General features: G+C 41.5%; 1 protein-coding gene across 4 annotated transcripts in view; it reads left to right on the plus strand.

Moving 5' to 3' along the window:
• The window catches only part of CHCHD6 (coiled-coil-helix-coiled-coil-helix domain containing 6), a 326,851-nt gene extending 304,198 nt beyond the window's left edge, over positions 1-22,653 (plus strand). For all 4 annotated transcript variants that reach the window (XM_061618379.1, XM_061618381.1, XM_061618382.1 and 1 more), the window contains one exon: positions 22,087-22,653. Coding sequence is in view for 2 of the 4 variants with exons in the window: in XM_061618382.1 (XP_061474366.1) it covers positions 22,087-22,123 (37 nt within the window). In the remaining 2 variants the exon portion in view is untranslated. The remainder of the gene's footprint in view (positions 1-22,086) is intronic.
• The last annotated feature ends 706 nt before the right edge of the window (positions 22,654-23,359 follow it).

Genomic DNA, 23,359 nt, shown 5'->3' on the forward strand with positions numbered 1-23,359 from the left:
ACATCTATTTTTAAAAAAAGGTTTAAAAACGTTAAAAAGCAATTTCAACACAGACACAGACTGGGATAAGGTCTCAACTTAAAAAGCTTGTTGAAAGAGGAAGGTTTTCAGTAGGCACTGAAAAGATAACAGAGATGGTGCCTGTCTAATAAGGGGAGGGAATTCCAAAGGGTAGGTGCCATTACACTAAAGGTCTGTTTCCTGTGTTGTGCGGAACGAACCTCCTGATAAGATGGTATCTGCAGGAGGCCCTCACCTGCAGAGTGCAGTGATCATCTGGGTATATAAGGGATAAGACGGTCCTTCAGACATCCTGGTCCCAAGCTGTATAGGGTTTTGTACACCAAAACTAGAACCTTGAACTTAGCCCGGTAGCTAACAGGAAGCCAGTGTTATTGTTGATCTGTGACTAAAACATTTTATTAATAACAAATGGGATTAACTTAACATGCCATATTCTATTGTCATAATAAATTCTGCAGGGCAGGGAGATTTGGGTACCATTATTTAATATCTACATTTATTTTGTATATTTAATTTTTAGGAGTTTAGGTTTGGTTTTGTATCATTTTGAGTGTGTGCATATGTGTAACTCAGCTGGGACGGAGGTCAGGGATTAATATAGTTTCTAGATCAGTCCATGTATAGGGAAGACACAGAGATAGAGCCAAAGACTGGAATGTGTGTAAGGTGAAACCATTTCCTTGACCAACTGCCTCGACTATTAAAGGCCCGACTTCAAAGGTTGCCTGCATGCATTTATATATTTTGAGCTGAAGTTAGAAATATGGCTTTTTAAAGCTCATTCTCAAGTTTTGGTGGGAATTATCAAAATATATCACATCATGCATGGAGAAACTGCAGACGGGCCAAACTGGCACATTTTGTGTAATGTACTGCTGATATTTGCCACAAAACAAGAGGAGAAAGATGATCCCTGGACATACGCCTCCCCATATGTCTGATATAACACATAGGACCACTCTAAGGTCCAAATTAGATTCAGTTTGTGAATGGCTTTTTAAAAATTAAATTGCAGGTTTGGGGGGCAAGCTGAATCAAGATCCTGGCATGTGGGAAGTACAGGGATTTTAACCCTTTCCTCCACTGTAGTCCTGTTCCTCCTCTGCCTGTATCTGCATTGGGAGAAAAGCTCCGATTTGCCCCAATGGGAGCGTTTTCTCTAAAACAAATATTAGGCACAGGGAATCCAGGCCATAATAAGACAACAGCTGTGGGAAAGGGTTAAAACTCTGTATGCCACACACCACTGTCCTTATCCAGATTGGCACTCCCATACCTGCAGAGACTTTTTAAATGTCATTCATGCAACTGCTAATTGTGTGAATGCCATCAGGTCTAGTTTATGATTTAGAACAGTCAGTAGTCCTGTTTTTCGGTGCATATGTCCAGTTACAGCTTTCCAGTGTTATATAGGAAGTTGCCTTAGATCAGATTAGACTATTTGTCCTTTTAGTTCAGTACTGTCTACTCAGAATAGCAGTGAGTGTCCAGGATCTCAACATGGTTGGCATAAGACACCATGCCACCTGAGTCGGGTGAACTGTGCTTCCTCCCACCTCCTCCATCGTCCCTTCCGCCACAATTTCTCCTGCCCCTGCTTTGTCTCACTTGGCCAGTTGCTCACTTGGTGCTGCAGAACAGGCACTCTGTTCCTCTCTCTGAAGAAAGGAGCCTTCCTCAGATTCAGACATTGTGGGCAGGTTTACCCTGGGTGCACCTGTGCTGCTGCTGTCACAAAGCAGTGGTGGCACAGGCACTCTCTGGTCAACCTCACCCACAATGCCTCACTCTGAGGAAGGACCCTCAGCCAATTTGTCCAGCAGTGTGAAGCCAGGCAAACAGGAGGAAAAGTAACAATAGACAGAAAGGACAGTAGTGATGGCCAGGCAGACATTTGGGGCAGGTAGGTGGTGATCAAGGCACAATCTATCCCCCGCTCTTAATCCACTGCCTGAGCCCTGTGGAAGCTACCTTTTAGATAGTAATTGAGGGATCTTCTTGTCTGCTATTATGCTCTTTAAGAAGTTGGGATTGATTTGTTGTAATTTAATTGTTCTTTTTTACATACTTGTATAGTGCTTATACATATGGATGGTTTTAAGATTGTTGTTAGCTGCTCAGGCCTCTGATATGAGGAAGAGAAGGGTTTAAAAAAAAGCAAACAAAATGATAAGAGTGGTCTTGGATCTCTTGGGCAGAACTCGGGGTTTCCCCATCACCTCTAATCTGACTCTTCACTGGAAATGCCAGAGGTTGAACCTTGGAACTTTTGTATGCAAATCATGTGCCCTACCATTGAGCTATAGTCCCTCTGTGTTGGGACTCAGAATCTATTTCAGAAGTCTTTGCCAGATGCTATAGCCTGTGTCTCCCATATCAAGCGATAGATTAGTCTGTTCTCAGCACTATAGGCTGATTGGAAAGGACATTACATCTGAACATGTGCTGAATGTTTTGCATTTCCACTTAGCCAGTCCCTATTGCCTGATGGACCAAGAGCACGTCCCTTTTTGTTGTTAAGCAAGAGTCCTATAGAAAGAATGCTTCTCACAGTTGCTTTTGACTGTTTTAATCTCTGTAACTTCATTGTCTGAAGAAAGAGAGTGTGACATAAGGCACATAATAAATTGATGGACAGACCAGGGAGACTGGTGGGTTGGTGAGAGAAAGAGGTCTCAGGGTGCCCAGAAAGTGTGGCTACTAATGAGGTGTAGATGCACAGTGTCGCGTCTGTTTGTTAATTAATTGACACAGTGGAAGCTTTCACAGTGGAAGCTTTGAACACTATAGAAAGAAAGGGATGCTATTCGGTGTGTATTGAGAGCAGAAGGGAGTTTGGAACTGGGGTGTATAAATATGGGCAAGGAAGGAAGGACAATTGAAAAAGAAAATATGGTCTTTGTGATTGAGGCACAAACCTGGATGTCAGGAGACCTTGGCTGAAGCATTTACTAAGTCCCTGATTTATTGTTTGATCCTGGGAAAATCAGTTCACCTCTGACTTCATTTTTCCATTTCTAAAGTGGTGCATTAATTTCTAGCTTGGCATCTTATACATGTATTGCTATATCTGGGCTCTAGTAGCTCACCAGAGGATTGAGAGGATATGTTTGTTCATGTTTTGTAAAAGCAATTAAAGAGTTCTTTTTAAATGGTCAGCGTTAAGGAAGTTTGATGGATTAGAAGTATATTGCTCTGTGAATATATTTAAGTCATCGAGAAAACTAATGTGGCAGTTTTGTTTACCTTTTCCTATGGAGGTGCAGCTGTTGCTTAGGGCTAGAGAATCCATTTCTCTGAGATAGGCTACAGAGCAGAGGATGGCTTTGACATAGTGAATGAGTAGTCATGGGAAAACCAGCTAATGTGGCACTGTGTTTTTTTTACTGTTGAGTGAGAAAGGTATGCTACCCAATGATTGTAAACGTATACAACTCATCTACTGTCTCTACTGTACTCACTTTCACACTTGTGAAAAATTGTGCCATACCCTAACTTCTGGCAGAAGGGAATTATGCTCTGTATCCCACCAAAGTCACTTCACTGACCAAGCCAATAATGCAAGCTTATTGATAGCTATCAAACACAGATTGAATCTTTCTCCTGGAACAACACCCAGTGTCCTAGAATACATCTTTACCATCCTCACCACAAGAGATAGTGTGCCATCCAGTCCTGATTATGCTTTGCAACACCTCCCTGATCCTTGGAATTCCCGAGTGCTCCATTGGGGTGCTTTAATTTGAGGATATGTATGTGCTAGAGCAATATACAATCTGCATCAATGTGTGAGGTTACAAAATATATGCTGTTGATCTCTGCACTTGGGTTGGGGCTCAAAGAGTCAGCAACTGTTCTCCTGCTGAGAGCAGCAGCTAAGGCACTTCCTGTGTCTGTGATCTCTGTAACGCCTGTGCTGCTGTGGAGTATACTAAGAGACTGGCAGCTAGATTTGAAGAATCTAGTGGGGTCTCCTTCCCTGAAGATGCTTTTGAAAAGTTAGAGCTGTGGGTGTACAAACGTGCGTATGTTCATACAGAGCTGTATTTGTAAGCATTCTTTAGGACGCATATTCACATCACCAGATACCTAGGCACACATTCCTAAAATAACCGCTACATTCATAGGCGCTATTACTCAGCTACCTGTTTTGCACGCACACACATGGACATACACAGCCAGACTCCCGCAACATAAAGGTTTCCAATATAGCTGGAACACGGTGGCATTGTTTGCCCAATTGCTGACAAATGCACAGTGTTATTGTGTGGGTCTTGAAAGCCCTTGTGCTTTATTTTCTGCAGACTGAATGGCAGCTGTGGGTAATAATAACACAAGATTTAAAAAGCCAACATTATAAGGGCATTTACAGCCCACTGAGAGACCAAAATCTCAGTGTGGCTGAGCCATGTCTCTAGTGAGCCTTCCTATTTCCTGCTTCATAAGGAAATGATGGGCAGCTCTAGAGAAATGACCACCACAGCGCACATGAAAGGGGGAGCAAGTTGTCTGGCCCCATGCCACAGTAAATAGAGTAGGACAATTGAAAAAGCTTTCTGAATCAAATAGCTGCCTTGTCCGCTTTGTGTTGGCTAAGCTGGTTTGCGGGGAAGGTGGCAGCGTTTTGATTATTTTCTTTGCAGACCAATGAAAAAGAAGAGACTTGCTTATTTCAATGCTGTCAGCCTTGATTGCTGTAATTCAAGGCCTCCTGCTGAGAGCCCCTAGTTAGTAACACCCTTGGCATGGCGGGTTTGGAAACCAAGAACATCTGTTCAAGGTAATCTATGAACTGGCTTGCATAAACATGTGGTGGGAATGGAGCTTCTGTCTCTGCCAAATAGTGCAACATACTTCTTCTGTTCTCTTCTCACAAAGACTTCTGACACGGTTATAGAGAACAGCTGTAAATACTCATTAAATATTCTGAACACATCTACACCACTGATAATGGTCAGAATACTTTGCACTCCCTATGTCCTTATTATTCCCATTTTACAGACAGGAAGCTATGGCTGAGTGACTTGCTGCCCAACGAGTTCAAGACAAAGTGTAGATTAATTCCAGCCCTTTTGCACCTTGCTGGATCTCAAATGCTGAGCTTCCTGTTGGCTATGCAAATGGGGGGTGGGTGGGTATTATCCATTTTCGGTTCTGCTGAAATTCTTGCCCTAAAATGCCTGAAATTACCCTATCACATTGACAAGAGGTGTGACAGGAAGAGATCTCTTTGCAAACATATATCAATAGGCATGCATGCAGTAGAATCTTTCAATATCTGTTGACAATACTACTGTTGTGTGATCCAAAGACTGGATGAGAATGCTGGAGAAAGCTGAGGCTTCCAGAGATGGGAAGCTAATTGACTTGAGGGGGGGTTGCATTAGTTAACAAGAGTAATTTTTGCCTCATTTAATGATTAATGTACTCCTGAATTAACACAAAATTAGATCTTTCAAAACAATAAGTATTTTGAAGCCACATGCTTGCTTTATTCTTTAGCGTAGGAGTTAACATTTCCCATGTCATGTCACTAGACTGAATGGAAAACAGTCTGTGGAAGTTTCCATTCAAACACTCGGCTCCACTTTTAGTAGCAGCGAACAGAAACACAAGATTCTAAATGCTTCATCTTGTTTAAGTTTGGGAGTGTAACTAGCACTATCATTAGCCTTTAAAAAAGAAGCAGGTATTTCCAGGTGCCTATTCTCCTTGATGAAGGCAGTAGTTATATAAGTTAATGTAGGTATTTAGGCATAGGAGTGGAAGATTATTTAGATGAGAGGGGGAAAGTCAGTGAATTCTGCCCTTGGTTTGAGACTCATTGAGCTTAATTATTCTGCCTTCACTTTATCCATCAGAGCTTGTGAAGTTATTAAAAAATCTACATTTCTACTTTCCTCATTCCAAAGGTTCAAGGTCAATATCAGTTAGAGCTGTGCACATACCCCCCAATCCAATTTGTGGCTCAGATTTCTAAATAAAGATCAGGGCCAATCTGGTCTGGACAGATTTGGACCTGATCCAACCCGATTTGGATCCTGATCATAATCTGGATATTACAAATGTCTGGAAATCCCATTGACTTACATCGCAGTACTGAACCTGCCATACCTTTCTTGTTTTTCAACCTCGAGACATGACATTTGAAGACACGGTAGCTGCTATGTGAGAGATTAACCATGCCATGTTGCAGGTGGATAGCTCCAGGGGTTTTCATGCTAACACCTTTAAAGCTTAAAATGTTTTAAAATTAAAACAGGCATAATGGCTTTATTTTCTCACACAGGGACATGAAATTTGGTGACATGGTAGCCCCTACAGAGGGAATTAACCCAAATTTCAGATGGGTAGCTCCAGGGGTTTTCTTGCTAGCCACCTTTACATTTTGCTTTTTTTCAAAAAATATAAAAAGACTGAATGTTCAGTCATGCCAATTCTCATGCTCCTGTGTTTCCTCCAGAGCTTGGAAATGTTGCTTTTTTTGAACTACAACTCCCATCAGCCCAATGCAGTGGCCATGCTGGCTGGGGCTGATGGGAGTTGTAGTTCAAAAAAGTAACTTTTCCAAGCTCTGGTTTCCTCTGTTCTTTCCTGAGGGTTTTTTAAAATTAGGTTTGTGACACTAAACACATGTAGGTAGCATCAGGCAGGCACAGGTTGGCAGCACCATGGAGATAATATGCACATAGGAACATGAAATTTGGGGACATGGTAGCTCCTTACCAAATTTCAGGTGACTAGCTCCAGGGGTTTTCATGCTAGCAACCTCTAAAATTTGCTTTTTCCAAGAAAGATATATATATATATATATATATATATATATAAAGCCCCTTAACATAGAGGACAGAATGCCATCAGCACTAGTGAGTGAAGGAAAAATAAAAATATTAATATTAAATTAAATATTTTCTGTTTAGCTATTATTATTATTATTATTATTGCTGCTGGCTAAAATGCCCATAAGATTTGACTGCCTGGCTAATAATAACAATAACAATAATAAATTAGAAAGCTATGACTAAATATGCTCACAAGGTTTAATAATAATTCTTACCAATCAAATCAAAACACAGACAACAAACTTTTTTTTTTAAAAAAAGTGAAAATAAGGGTGGGACTTTGGAAAGAACAGAAAACATACACAAGCCAAACAAATGCCACTCAACCTGCACCAAACATTTCCTAGAGACATAATTTACAAAAAAATCTTCATTTTAAGACTTGACTTCTTCTAAGCACTGTGATTGGAGAGTGTTGGATGGGGTGATAGCATTCTAGCCTGCCTTCCTCTCTCCCCACTCTGCTGTTCTCCTTTATGGTGGTGTAATTGCTTCATTTCAGAGACACCCTATCTGGGTTCATTAGAGATTGCTTAGAGCTACATATATGTACAAATCTCTGCTAATCAATTTAGGACTAGCCAATCCGCTCTGTAGAGATTTGTAGTTGCTTCAACCTGATTTGGGCAGGATACAAATAGGCCCGAATCAGCCCTGTTTGGTTTGTGATTTGTACATATACAATGCACAGCCCTAATATCAGTGGTGTTTTTTTAAAAAAAAATGCATTTTTAAAGTTATTTTAAAAACCAGATTTAAAATATGGTTGAGGGTGCAAGACAACCACATCAAAACTATTTTTGTGTTGATTCTCCTTGGGGAAAATACTTGCCCTAAAGAAGAAGGACTTTCAACATTTTTAGTCTAAATGTGCTTGCATTTCACATCTGACACATTATCCAGGGGTGGGGGAAGGGTTGCATTTTTCATTTGTTCTCACTCAATCTTATCACTTGTTTTGATTGTCCCTAAATCTTACTCAAAGAAAAGTCTTCACCCACAAGTATGTAGTCAAGGACAGAAATGAAGCAGGCAGATCCTGTCAGGTTTGTGATATGAGCACCAGACTACACAGCTCAAGATTAAACTGCCGAGCCGGGAGAGGAGGTTACGCTCCTGTATACATAGAAATGAAATGCTATCACTGCTGATCTCTTTTGTGTGTAGTTAATACTGATGTGGCCTTGCTGAATACTCCCCACTTTTACAAACTGATTTTGCTTTGCTTAATGCAAAACTGCCTATGCATGGCCCCATCTGCACTATACATTTAAAGCACTATCGTACCACTTTAAATAGACATGGCTTCCCCCAAAGAATCCTGGGAACTGTATTTTGTTAAGGATGCTGGGAATTATAAGGAGACACCTAGTCCCCTCTCAGAGCTACAGTTGCCTAGGAAGGGGGATCAATTGTTAAACCACTCTGGGAATTGTAGCTCTGGGAGGGGAATAGGGTTCAACTAACAACTCTCAGCACTTTTACTAGACTACAGCCCCCAAGATTCTTTAGGGGAAGCTGTGACTATTTGAAGTGGTATAATGCTGCTTTAAAAGTACAGTGCAGATGGGGCACATAATATTTGTCTGTTCAGTCCTTCCAGTGCTCTTGTTCCCACATGGTGTTGTGGCCTTGTGCATGAATGCCATGAACATATGTACTGGCCCAGTCGCATAGGTATTTCCCATCCAATTGTCATTTAGCTGGGAAGAAAGGCCCTCCCCACATTGTTAAGGCATTGTCCATGTGTCTAGTGGCTCCCATGTTGCTAGATATAGGCCTGTGTCAGTGGTTTTAAGTTGTTAAATACTTTCTAGAAAAGTGAGCTGGGAAATACTAAGCACTCTAGGTAAGCAGTGCTTTAGGAATGGCAGGGATGCAGTAAGGATGAATCAGAAACTGACGGTAGGGCCTGTTTTTGGTAGAGACTTTCCATCAGTAGCACTGATATGATCCCAGCTGACAACCTCCTTGTCTCCTTCCTTCTCTCTGCCTCTGGGGCTCCTGCTTCAGTATGACTTGGTTCCAAACAGGCAATACTTTTCTGGCAGATAACTGGACACCCAAGCAGTTGTGGTGGTATCTGTCACAGGCAGACATATGCTGCACAGTGAAGGAAATTACAAGAAGCAGCTAGTACCATTTGTCAAAAAAAAGGAGAGGGGAAAAAATCTGTCCAAGCCATGTCTAGAAGATACAACTGCAGCACATTTATAAAAAGAGATTTAAAATAAATAAATAATTTTTGCTTTGTATATTTTAAATTGTTCAAGCTAAGCAACTAACTTCCAGTCTTGTTACTAAAAGACTGTTACTACACTAATGGCTGCCAGTTTCTACCAAGTCATGCTTCTCTAATTAGTGGCTTGAAATAAAGAAAAGGGGGAGATGTCTGTGAGTGTTTAATACCTGCACCATCCATCCCAGCAGTTGGAGAAGGCAAACCACTACAAAACTAGTGATGTGTGCTGCTCCAGCAGGTGTGGTCTGTGGGTCTGCCCAAGTCTACAGAGTCCAAGGAAGCAAAGACCTCACACACAAGATTGCCAAACAATGGTAGAATTAATCAAGCATGCAAAGTCTCTCCTGTGCAGGGTCAGGCATGAGTAATTAGTCTGAGTTCCAAACATGATCCAGGGGCAGCATCCAAAAATAATAATTAAAAAAACCCAGTAGCGAGAGATCTAATTGTGGCAAGGGAAGTCATGCACCTAGAGACCTGTGCTATGCGTAATACCAGCTGCTGGTGTTTAAGGGTGTTTTAAGGTCCCTTCCTCATGAAGTGTATACTTATTCATAAGGAATCCTTTACTCCCGAGTCTCACAGCAACTTTGGGCCCAGGCTTGCACGTTTAGTGTCTAGGCTCTCAAGGGATTTATCCCCTTGCACTTGGACTGGATCCCACCAAGCCCGGCATGAAGAGACTTCCCCTTGTCCCAAACTCTATGGATGGCACAGAAGACTTTGCTTGCCTCCCAAGTCTGCAATTGATGGGAGGTCCAGTTCATCCTCCAATGAGTCAGTATCCAGCTCTGGGTCTGGGCTACGCAGAATAGCTGCAAATGAAAAGAAGGTTTTCATTCTGGGAAAGGGGCTCAGAGTCCTTGTTTGTTTTGAGATAATTGAGAACTGGTTATCTTGCTATAGGTTTGGCACTGCATTCTCCTCCATGTGCTTAGCATTTTATTCAAGCCTGCCTCCTTTTGTCTCTTTCTTTCAGTCTCCATTATTATTTTTAGTCATATTGCATATGATTACATGTAAGTGGTGCGTTATTCACTGCAGAAAAGAAATTTGCACCTGTATCAAGGAGTGAAAACTAGTTCTGTGCATGGCCTCTTTGTGAGAGGATTGTGTGATTATATTGTGGATCATGATTGTATTTCTTCCCATCTTTCTGTACTGTAGAAGCTACTTCTGTTAATTTTAATTGAGACTGTGTTTGGTGCTTTACATTCCATCTTACTCATCCTTTAAAATACAGTAGGCCATTATAAGTGTGTCTGATGCAGAGAAAGGGACTTGCTTACTGGGCCTCTGGCCTGGCTCTGGCTTACCCATCCCTTCCTCCTTGTGTATCATTGCTCATTGGCATTAGAAGAAATGTCCTTATTTAGAAGATGAAGTCTGTGATTGGGCCTACTTGCTTTTAAACGATATTGGGCATTTTTGCATCATGCCTGCTTTGGAAAGTACATGCAAATATGATGATGATGCACACATTCTCTGAGAGAAGGCCAGTGAAAGAAACTCTAGCAACAGCTTCAAAGTTCAAAGGCTTCATTCAAAGACAGATCTGTGTTATAATGCACATATCTCCAGACATTTGGTGTGACTTGCTGTAGTGCACCCATCTCTTTAAAAAGCAACTCTATGTGTCAAAATCTTTCCTGAGAGACGTTTGTTTCAGAAGTGTAGCTTGTGCACTTCCTCATAAATAGAGGGTGTTTAATCTTAGCAGTAACCCAGTTTGGCATCTTGCTGACATCATAATCCTGACAGCATCAGTCTGCTGCATTCCTGTCCTTGGCTGGCTCTGCTCTCCTAGGACACATCAGGCAGGATTTTGGAACATGTTAAGCAAGGCTGTTTGACTTGCTTTCCCTTTATGTTTTTATGTGGTCCTTCTATGTTTGGGATATGTCAGATATGTGGAATATATATGCCACTGGCAGCGAATGAAGATTTCAGCGGTGGTCTGATGTAGTTAGTCCACTTAAAGAAAACATCTTTGTTCTGGTGGCCTTGCTTGTATAGGTAAATTACTTCCCTTCATACAAGATGTACATTCACCTGTAGGGCACAGCCTATAGCTGCAAGCTTGCTAATATTGCTGGTTGTCTTCTTTGGGTACCTGCAGATAGATGATCTCTCTCAGTTTCGTGTTGCTTCCACCTTTGCTGACTCTCTCTCTTTCTGCCAAGGAGAAGAGGGAGCAACATCGGCACCTGTAGGCACGAGATGAATACGGCTATCATACAAATAAAATTACTGGCTGCCGAATGGCAACAGCTTAATGAAAATGTGAACTGTTAAACAAATAAAGGCAGTGGAGCTCATAATACTTCTGGGTGAAATTTCACTATATCACTGAGCAGAAATAGAATTAGGAACGTCGTCCAAGGATATTCCTCTTCGAGACAATCTTCTTCCCCCACCTCCCAGCCCTGTGCATTCACTATAAGAGTCTGAAGAACAAAAATGGCTGCTTTCGCTCAAGGTTCAGAAATTTCAGCTAAGCAGGAGCTGAGACACGCAAGATTTTCAAAGTTGTTTAAACAGAGACTGAGCAGGGAAGCAAATGTAGCAGGGTAACTGAAATGTAATAGGGGAAAGGTTTCCAAAGTGATTCTGGTATTTTGTTCCACTGTTACTCCTGTATGTTGAATCTGTAGGCACTGTCTGGAATTAGGGGGAGGGGTTCATCTTCCATTTATTTTAAATTGAGCTGACCTTACTTTGAGGTCATTCAAGGTATTACAAAGGAGGGGAAGCCGATTCAAGGTTGCTGCCACCTCTTGCCTTGTAACTCTGCTGCTCCTCAGGAAGATGAGCAAGAGAAGGTCCTTAACACAGTACTTTCATGCAGAGAGATGCATTGTCTTCCCCTCCACACTGAACCTTCTGATTATCTGCATTCCCTCCAGAGGACAAATATAGAGGCTCATTCTGCCCCTCTTCAGGCATTCTCTAAGCATATTAATATATGAAGGGGCCAATGAGGATGGGTGTGCTAGCTTTGCTCCTCTGTCATCTTGTCCTCGGCACCTGCCATGAATTGAAGGGTGGCTGTCTGAAGCTGAGAGCTTTCTGAACCCATAGGGGCTCCTCTCCCATTTTAGAACTCTGTCCAGGGTTCTAAAATGATCAGGGAACCTTCATGGGTTAAGGAGGTGCTCCTTGCTTCAAACAGTTGCCCTCCAAGTCATGAAGGGTGACAAGAACACTAACTGGGGCCAGAGTTAGTACTCTAATCCTCACTGTCCCTCTCCATATTTAATTAACATGCTTAGAGATTATCTGCAGTGGGCTCCTGTATCTTAGGAAGGTCACCATACTCCATTCTCCATTTTCTGAAGCTGCACACACATATTCTGGAAGGGGTTGCACTCCCCTTGAAGGAGCAGGTCTGCAGTTTGGGAGTCGTCCTGGATCCTGCCCTGCTGCTTGAATATCAGGTGCCTGTATGTGTTCACTTTTATTGTAAGCTACCCTGAGTGCCCTGTTATAGGGTAGAAGAGTGGGATAGAAATATTTTAAATAAATAAATGTGTGCACTGACATAGAAGTTGAGTGTGTAGCATTCTGCAGAATAACCACGCCCTCTATCTCTGCTTGCCCTTTAATTTGTAACTTGTTTTGGGTTACATTCTGTGTAAATGAGATTCTGTTGTGTTGCTGGGTGGTTTTCACCTTTGGAAATGAGGGTTTTCCTTCCATTGTTGCTGCTTGCAGTGTTCTTAGTCATAAACACTTATAAAGCCCCTTTTAATCCCCTTAAAACTAGAGTGGAATCTGTGCAGGTTCATTATTCCACTTTAGAAAACATCATGTACCAACTGGATTCCTTTATCCCTCCTGGGGTCTAGGAGGACTCGGAGAGGAGTGGAGGTTAATCCAGTTGCACTAGAAAGGAATAGGCAAAGTTCTTTCTTCTGTTTTAGAAGCTATTTCTTTCTGTTCCACTGAAGTAGGTGGTGGTGGTGGTGATTACACTGTGCATTTGTAGAAGAATGTGGAACAGCTGTTTGCACTGTAAAAGCAAGAGGACAACTACATCAGCTGGTGGCCCAAGAGCCATTCCAGACCTCTGGAGACAAGCACCTTGTGCTCCTTCAGGCAACTTATTTATTCAGCATTCATCCCGATTTCCTTGCACAAAGCTTACGCAGAGGTTAGATGACATCCTGTCTTCATTCATTCTGATTTGTTGTCAGGGTGGTTATATGACAATGAGCATTCATCCTGCATTCATTCTGATTTGCTTGCAGGGTGTTTACATATCTTCCCATAAGTCATTCCTGCATCCCACACTTTTCAATGCATTTGTGCTAAGGAGACAGAGCATGTTAATCCACTTTAATCGCATAAACCTAACATTTGTTCTGGTGTGCATTTGAATCTCTCCTCTCTCTTCCCCCCCTCCCCTGATAAACAGGTTTTGTTGGGTTGTTTCAAAAACCTTCAAAACATGTTTGAAAGAGGCACGAGTGTACCAAATAAACTTTCTTTTGTGAAATGAGCCATCTTTCAAACTACTTTCAGCTATTTTAAAAAATTGTTACCTGTTTTCAGCATTACTTCAGAGGAAGCCTTATTGAACTAAGTGGGATTTACTTCCAAGTAAATATGTATGGGATCAGGTTGAAGAGCTGCAATCCTGTGTATACTTATTAAGAATAGGTCTCATGTAGTACTGTGGCACTTATTGTAGAGTAAATATACACAGAATTAGGCTACAAGTTACCTAATAAGTTGTTAACAATATATTATCCTTGATATGGAGAAGAGGGTGTGACTTCAGTGCCCATTCCAGCTTGGCTTTGGTCTCATGGAGTGACCCTGGGTTTTTATTATTGTATGTAAAATAAGAGCATTAATGTCTTACCACAAGGGTTGTTGCAAAGATGACAGAGATAAGGATTGTAAAGTAGTTTGTGCATTGAAAATGCTACAAAAATGATAAACAATCCTTTGCTATTATTTAAAAGTGGGAATATTTTTGTAAAAACATTTACAAACATTCATTTGTAAGAGAAACATTTTCACTGCTTTTTTCTTTTCTCTTCTTTTGAATATCCACTGCTTGACATAAGTAGGATCTTCATGCTATTCTAGCCTGGTAGGGCTTTCTTAATGGTGGAAACATGATTAAATGCAATTAACATTAATTTTGCAAAAACAGCCTCAGTATTGATGCCAGTGTTAATTAGCAGTCATCTTCTCAGTGGTGACCCTTTGCAGAATTATGTTCATTCTTTTATTTCCCAGTGCTTTGCAGCTTACGTCCATAATAGAGGTTTTGTTCGTTACAATGAGTCATTGGAATAGGCCGCTTTAGGAGAGGACTCAGGTCCTGGCTTGGGTGTCTGTCTTTAACAGTTTTCTAGAATTGCAGAGGCTCACAATTGGTGAAGAACGCTTCCCATGAATGGTCTAATGATTTAGGCCCTCTCTGGGTGATAACGGTGATCAGAGCAATTGTCCCAGGGAAATCAATATGTTATAATGCATGAACAGACAGGTGAGGTTTAGAATAGCTAGAGATTAACAGATGATGTGAATTATTCTGTAGAGTACAGGTGACAGGAAACTGTATTGCTCTAGTCTTTTTATGTCCTAGAGAAAGTAAAAGCATTAAGTTGGAGAGGCTCTGTTTATTAAGTCAAAATGCATCCCAGTTCATCCCTTTCAATTGGGCAATAGTGGTTAAGGTGCACTGGTGGTCTCTCTGTCATTCAGAACTCAAAGAAGTAATATAACCAGTGCTGTGTCCAGCCGACATTCTCAATCAAATTTGTAACTGAATGTACTGGAGATTGCCTTGTGATGAGAAGTTACAGTAAGAGTGAAAGTCAGCCAGCTCACAGGCTTCGAGCAATGGAATCACATCCCCTTGTTGGAAGAGGGGGAGGTGGAAAACATCCTACAGTGAATATACACACTATGTGCTGAAATAAACAACTCTCAGGTATTTTAACAGGATGATTTTTCACTTGGGAATGTCTCCAAATCCCTGTGACCTCAGGCAAAACAAGAAGCATGCATTTAGGACAATCCATGTTTGACAACACAAAGCCAAGACCTTTCATGTACTGGATGTCTGTCTGGATTCAATTTTGTGTTCCAAGTGATCTTTTTTTCCTATAGACCTCTCTGGCCTAGTTCTCAGGCCCAACTTGCAACCAGTTATAACTTTCTGCATACTTTTTTTTAATTCAAAAGCAACTGAGGGAGGCTGTGATCTTGAGCAGAGTACCAGTGGAGTGAGGAATGGGCTGCTTAACACTTTCCGCTAAGGCTGTTTTCTGACTTAAAATCACCCCAGAACTGCTTTTCGTGGGTGTGTGAGTGGGTAATATGAAGGAATGTATATTTTCCTTTGTAGGGAGAATACCAGCTGAGGGGCAATATTGAGCAGAAAAAATGGCCTGAGGGAAAAGAATTACAGAACCCCTCCGTATTGCTGATGGAGTGCTCAACATTCTAGCTCCTGTGGCTGCTTTCATTTTTTTAGTTTTTTTTGGGGGGGGGGGAAGTGAGCGGAAAGTTGCACTGCATGTTATTGATAGTTTAGCCCTCACTTGAGATAGTAAACATGTGACCAGACTGTATACCATTTCAGATTACAGGCAGGGATTTATACAATTAAATGCTCCTCCATACAAAACCTCTCCCCACACTTATAAAGCTAGATGTTTTAAATATCTTTTTATTGTTTTATTGCTCATTTTTGTTGTCCTGCTCTCTTTGGGAGAAAGGCAGGATATAAATGTAATATACAGAGATAGACAGATATTAAAGAGAAGATTGGAGTCATACAATGAATCAGAGGTTATAGGAAGGAACCTGGTGCAATGGCAAAATACTTTCCTGCTGGCTCTCCTTTGTGCCTCCACACCGGTCACGGTGCTCACAGTCCAGCAGAGTTGGACCAAGCTGTGGCTGTGGTGTCTCATGCCACAAGTGTCTATGAATATAAATGTGTTACACATGTGTCTGGTCTGACACCTTGACCCTTCACTCCTTGGCTCCTTTAGCTTTGCTCTGCAGCTGAGTGCAAAGCACAAGCTCAAAAGAGGATGCACACCTTGGTATATACCAGCTGTCCTTATTAATAGACAAACTTGCCCTTATGGATTAGGAGGACCAGGAGTGCTGGGCATATGCCAGTGTCTGACTGTGCCCCTGATCTTTTTGTCAACTACCAAGACAAGCATGTACTTCTATTTAGCCATTAATTTGTTCTGACAAAGGCAAAGGTATCCCTTTTCAATGAACACTAACCTACCGGTAAGCTAATCAACAGTTTCTTGTATCTGTTAAGGAGAGGGTACTCAATTTCCATTGCCATCTCACTATTTTGTACCCCACACTCAAGACCAAATACAGTCTGGATTTAGGATGTCCTGCGTGAATTGGCTCGTATCCCTCTCCTCTGCTCCCTGCCCTCTTCATCCTGTGGCAGGAAGCCTACATCATTATACTGCTAGTTGTTTAGCATACCAGCCTCTTGTTTTAGAATCTCCTCCCTCCCTTAGCCTTATCCCTATTCATGTTTTGCATCAAGTAACCCCTCACCTCAGGAAGCCAAGTCTTTGCGTTCTTGTCCTCAAGGGAGCATGCTCCAGTCACTGCCTGGTCTCCATGGGACACTCCAGGGCAAGTTGTTCCAATCCCAGTTAGCTTCCCTCCTTGAAAAAAGAAAAATCCTCAGCTACCTCATATTTAAATACAAGAGTATAATTTACACTTGCACACCAATTCACTAAATATCACTCCCCTTTTGCAGGGGAGGGATCACCCCAGGAAAGGGGATATTCAGCACACCCGTAGCAGCTACCAAGGGACTGCTTTGTACTTCCTTGCGAGTGTATCTATTGGCCAGAGGAAGAAAGATTAGCAGCATTGGAGAATGAAAAGTAATTGTTCTACAGATCAAGTATAGCCTAGGGAAACCCTTCTTTAAAAAGTCGCATCAATCGTGCTTATTTAAAAAGGAAGTTGGCTCCATGGCCACAGCCTCTTAAGCCCTTAACTGTTGAGGTAGCTGTTTGCCAGACTTAATCATGGATTTTGTGCTTACTGAACTTCATCAAAGTGTAGGCAAACATCTCCAGTTCATGCTGCTGTACCATGAAAGAGCCTCCTTTCAAGAACAATTCTTAATTACTAGCATGTATGATACATCCAATGTTAAGGGGGGGAAATCACAGAAACAGTTTTTGGGGTATATTTTCTACCTCAAGAAGATTTCCAATGTATGGTGGACTGTTATCTTGACCCCAAGATAACACTTGTGTCCGGTGTCAAAACAAGTGTACTTCACAGTACCCAGAACCAGACAACACTTATTCGGAGGAGGCAGCATTTTTCTGTGCATTTAATTTCATTGCTGGCTTTACAGTTACAGGAAGCCAGATTTTGGCTGAACATCAGGAAAAACCTCCTGTTAGAGTGGTACAGCAATGGATCCAATTACTTAGGGAGGTGGTGGGCTCTCCAATACTGGAGGCATTCAAGAAGCAGCTGGGCAGCCACCTGTCTGGTACACTTTAATTTGGATTCCTGCATTGAGCAGGGGGTTGGACTCGATGGCCTTATAGGCCCCTTCCAATGCTATGATTCTGTGAGTCTATGTCCTTCATTATATGAAAAAAATGATGGGGTGTTTTTACCACCCCAATCTGCTAACATTGGCTGGAGTAGAAAATACACCCCAGTGCATTTCTGGGACATTTTATGCCCCAGGTGGTTTTTTGTTGTTGTGTATAGAAGAAAAAAGGTAAGTGGTAACTGGCTGAAATTTGGAGACGTTATCAAGGTGACAGTTTGTGACAATGTCCTAGAGAGACTACTCTGTAGGTCTACATATGTGTAAATTGCACAATAAAAACTGTGTTGTACAATCAAAATTTTGCCCTACAAAACTGGAGAAGTTTTTAACAATATTTAGAAGGTTGTTTTAGAAGTTTTAATTCTATTATTGATGTGTTTGCTGTCTCAGGCTCCTTCAGGAGGAAGGGCAGGATGTAAATTTAATAAATAATAATAGTAAAGTAATACTAATACATACCAGGAGCAGTTGGTGTGGTGCCATGGAGCTGCCCTCCCAACAGTGGCATCACTACTTGAACGTGACAGGGGTGAGGTTGGGGCTGCACAGATGCACAGGAGCCAATCCAACACTCCCACCAGTGCGTGCACAGAGTCCACAAATGACTGAGAAATATCAGAGGACAGCAGTGTTGTGACAAGTGGCATCGCAGTCTTATACCCATCATGTATAACTGGCCTAACCATGGGACATGTTTTACACAACACTGTCATGAAAGCAGCAGTTTTTCATTGGTTTGGAGAATTTGTGTGTAGGCTCTAATACTCGATACATTTTCAGGGCAAGTGACAATAGTTTACATTGTAACAGTGAACAGCTTGACAAGGTGTCCAGTTGCATCCATTGTGCACAGGAGAAATAGAAAAGGGCAAATTACATATCTCCCCACCCCTCTAAAAAACTGCTAGAGAAAAAGCCTGCATTTTTCTTGAGTGTTTTTTATTATAATATTATATTCCCAGAGCTGTTTACAAAATGAATAAAAATTAAAATACTAAAATCAGCGAAAATCCACAAAATAATAAAAACAGCATAAAACAGCAGAATTAAATTTGCTTCTAAAAAGCTTGGAGAAATAAAACAGGTATTTGCCTGGCATAGAAGGACAATAAAGTACACACCTTGAAAGGAGAGGGGGAACAGGCTTGTGCATGTAACACTAAACTAGGCTTTAACATTTCGTCTGAATCAGAGCAATGCAGGCTGGCAGTGTTGTGTTATAATATAGTATTTTTGGAATCCTAGTAAGGTTCTATATACCACTGAAGAATCTTGCTGTTGGAATCAAGGAAAACAATTGGCTGTACGTTGAATACTTGACCTAATCTTATCAGAATTGGTGTAACCAAAACAAAGAGATTGATCTAAGTCTTCATCAAACAGGTGTAAAGACCTGGGTTTGATAGACTGCAGTGTGTAATGAGCCTTGCAACGAAAGCATTTCAGCTTCCAAGCAGTGCCAGTCTTGTAACCTTCATGAACCCAACATGTCTTTTTAGGGGGAGGAGAAAACAGCAATTATTCGTTCTATCTATAACATGTTGTTCTTAGAAGTATCAAGCTTCTGCTGATTGATAGTGTCATCAACTGAAGCTTTTGTTCATGGAAATTTTGGGGGATGTGAGCTACAGATTAGGAAGTCAGTGGTTGCCCCTGTTTTCTGTCATCTTTAGGAATTGGTACTTGTTATCTGATAATTCGGTGATGGAGTTGTGTTTTTTTTAACTAATTGACATGTTAACCTTAACATCTGTCATCACCAGGTCTATGCAGACATTTTCAGTTAGAAGAATTTTGTTTGTTGAGATGTGCCAGTTGATATTCTTTTTGCCTGACATCTATAAATATATGAAAAATCCAGTTTATTGTCACAAATCTAAAAGACAACATACTTTCTTAAAAGGAAAACCAACACCCCCAGATTTTCTAAAGATGAATGAGTTAATGGGAATTGTATGAGGCTTTGTTTATATTTCCAGCTTAGTGCCTAAACTGAAAGTTTTACAGGGAATACTAGAATAGTGTTCTGTGGCCAGGTCAAATGTGAACCTCTGTCTATCTGGTGGTTTTGTGTATTAGACCCATTAATTCCAAAGGATACTGCTTTTGGCAAGTTCTAATAAATCTTTCTGAGGCTCACTACTTGCCATAACCCAGAGTAGGAAAATCATGGCCCTCCAGATGTTGCTAGACAATGTCCCATCATCCCTGACTGTTGTCCATGCTGACTGAGGCTGGTCGATGTTGGAGTCCAACATCTGGAGAGCCACAGGTTCCCCACCATTGTCAACTTTTGTTGGTGACAAGATTACTTACAGTTCCCTCGCTGGCAGGATAACATGTCTTAACTCTGGTTTTGGTTTTGGTATCCTCAAGATAGACAAGATACAGAGAAGGTGTTTTAATCAGGAGCATTTTATCTACCTCTTGCTTCTCATAAGCTAGACTGTTTGATTCCTCCTGCCAAGGTGTACACTTGCCTGGGAGTGGCACGCTGAGAAAAAACCTAGATGTTTGAAGAACCAGATACTTGGTTGTGTCAGAAACCAGAATTAAAAAATGTCAATCAGAAGGATATTACCACATGCCTGAACTGAGGGGATTGGGCTAATTTCAAGCAACAAAGAAGCTAAAGACAGGAGTCTGAGCATAAATCGGGAGATTAAAAATAAAAAGTTATTTTTCTTTTTGCAAATCCAGAAGAAAAGGAACAGAATATCTGACTAACGAAAGCAGAAGTGGTGGTAGGATTGGGGAAAGCATTGTAATGAACTAGGACCTCATTACCCCAGTAAGCTATTCTGTTGCAGTCATTTTCTGAAGTGCTGTGAGGTGTGAGGAGCAGTATTTATAGGTAGGCAAGTGACACTTGGGTGAATTACTTCATTCCATGTACTCAGGGTCCTACTTCTCTACCTGAAAGACTGCATTCTCCCATATGATCTCATCTATCAATTGGATCTTCATCTGAAGTCCTGTGGGTATCAGTACCTGCATAGGTTGCCAGAGGCAGGGCCTTTCTGGGGTGGCATCCCAGTTATGTAGCTCTCTCCCTAGATATTCTTTTGGCACCATTGTTGCTAACTTTCAGATATCATGCTAAGTCCATCATGTTTGCCTGAGCTTTATAGCAGAGATGGGGAACCTGTGGCCTTCCAGAAGTTGCCAGACTCCAACTCCTATCAGCCCCAGCCAGCATGGCCAATGATTAGAATTGATGGAAGTTGTACTCCAACAGCATCTGAAAGGCCATCGGTTTCCCACCCCTGATCTAAGACCTCGATAGAGACTCCTCCTTGATTTTGTTGTGTATTTTTTCATTGGTTTTGTAAGCAGCTATGCTTACAGTGGTAAGGCGCCCTTTGCTCCTCCATTACCACCACCCTCAGCCATTGAAAGTGTCTTGAACCCATACATTATTCTCTTCTTGCTGCCCTTATGCCCAGAATTTCCTTCTGTAACATAAACATGATGCTGACTCTTCCTTGCTTCGTTCAAAACCTTTAACAAAGCCCACTCCCCTGGGAAGCCTTTGGCTCAACCCTTTAGTCTTCATCCCCCTCTGAAACTGAGCCTAAATACATGCAGCTGAACTGAATGCATATTCTTCCTATTTGTCTACTTCTTTCCCTCATTCTGTTGCCTTCCATAAGTAACATGTTAAACTGAAAACCCATCAGGGCTGGAACCTTCTTTCCTGTTGTTGCTCTGTAAAGCACCATGTACATTAATCACAAAAATAGTCTTGTGCACCTTACTGAAGCATAAGTTTCATGGATTAGAATGTATTGGGTGTGCTATCTAAATCATTCCCTTTGTTAGCAGTATTCAGGATGAGTACTAATCTTTATGTAGCCAAAATGGCACCACACACACAGAAACAAACAACAACAAAAAACAGAGAAGGGTCAGCCTCTTTGGGAACCCCAGGTTTACAGAAGAAGAAGAAAAGTTGGGGGGGAATCTACAACAGCCCAAACAAACACCAACTCCAAGTACAATGCAATGAAGACTGAAAATACTTAGTAGCCACAGAATGGTGAGTATCTGGGGTGAAGGGTAATAGGGGGAATAATGGAATATCCTGAAAGAGGGCATGGCTGGCATCCTATAAAAGAGCACTTCATACTGCAACATTTTGTTGCAGATCCCACTTGTAATTAGTACTAATGATAAAGTACCGAACTGTATAGTTTTCAACATTTAAAATGATTATTTTTCTTACAGAGAGCAGACTGTAATGTTGCTTAGGATTTAGAGGGTGTGTTCCTCTTTCCATGTCTTTGTGCAAGTCATTTCTTACTATGTTCCATGTTATATGGTCCACCCAGCAGATGAATAAATAATGACGCTTCTCTTTTTTTTATTTGCTCTTTCCTCAGGAACTGTTGGTCCATTTCGATTAAAGTCCAGCTTTAAAGTGCAGAAAGCAGGGGACCACAGAAGCTCTTAGAAGCCCAGCATCCTCTTGGATTCATGCTGATGCAAATGAGTGCCTTCTGTCCATGGTGGTCCACGAAAGCACCATGAACCCGTATCCAGATACCTGCATGTATCAGTCTTAATAGATGGATTTGGACTTGAGGGGGAGGGCCCTGAGCTTGTAGAAGAAGCTATGCTCTGCAAAATGTATGTCGCATCATCATTATTTCTCTTCCAGTAAGAGAAGAATTCCCATGAATAGATCTTGTTTCTAATGGGGAATACAAATGAGAAGCCTCGTTTTTTTAAAAAAAAAATCTGTTAAATTTTTGTTTCACCGTTACTCTGTTTGTATTTCATGAGATGTTGCCTCCGTTAGAACAAGGAATAGGAGGAAATGCCAGAGCCCTGCTTGTATTGAGTTAATACTGATTCAAGTGTGTGTATATGTTTGACACCAGCAGAGACATTCCTTCCTTCACCTCTCAAGCTTCCTCCTAAGAACAATAAAAAGTGTGTTTAATGGTCACTGTGTGCTGGCAGATGTTTTCTGATCCCAAAGTCTGAGAATGACCCCATTTTCTTCCCTCCTCTTTGCTGCCCCTACTGTCAGACTTGATCACCTTCCAGTCAGTGTTAAGACCAGAAACCGTTCCAGACACTGTTGCTAAATTAAAAATCCCATTTGTTTCATGCCAGGAGCTGGATGGATAGCTTTGGCTTAGCTGGAAAGGTACAGAAGTCCTGGCTGGAGGAGAGAGAGAGACGTGGTGAGTCAAACAGCAAAGACGCCCCACCCTATTTCATGCTGCAGCCCTTTGTGTCACTTGCAGTAACTTTGTCTCTGTGTTGCTTCCTTTCGCGTCCATGCTGCTTCTCAGAAATCACTGGAGTAAAGCTTCTGTACTCCACAAAAACCAGCACGTTCCAGACAGTTTTGCAGTGAACATCTTCAATCCAAAAGTCATAGCTAGGCAGCTCTTACTTATTCATATCACTGCGCTCTCTTTATATGGATCAAACCGTCTATAGTATCTATTTCTGGTGGCTTCTGCTAGCTATAACAGTGAGTGCAGTGGAATCTTGTGACTATAATCCTAAACGCCCTGACTAGAAAGCAAGCCCCATAAAATACAGCAGGACATATTTCCTGCTTAAGTGTGATTGCATTGTTTAAAGCACCAAACATCTGCAAGACCAAAATTAATGTAACAGGTGTTCTGAATCAAATAA

This window comes from Rhineura floridana, chromosome 3 (genome assembly GCF_030035675.1).
Source record: "Rhineura floridana isolate rRhiFlo1 chromosome 3, rRhiFlo1.hap2, whole genome shotgun sequence".
In the NCBI taxonomy this organism is placed as follows: domain Eukaryota; kingdom Metazoa; phylum Chordata; class Lepidosauria; order Squamata; family Rhineuridae; genus Rhineura; species Rhineura floridana.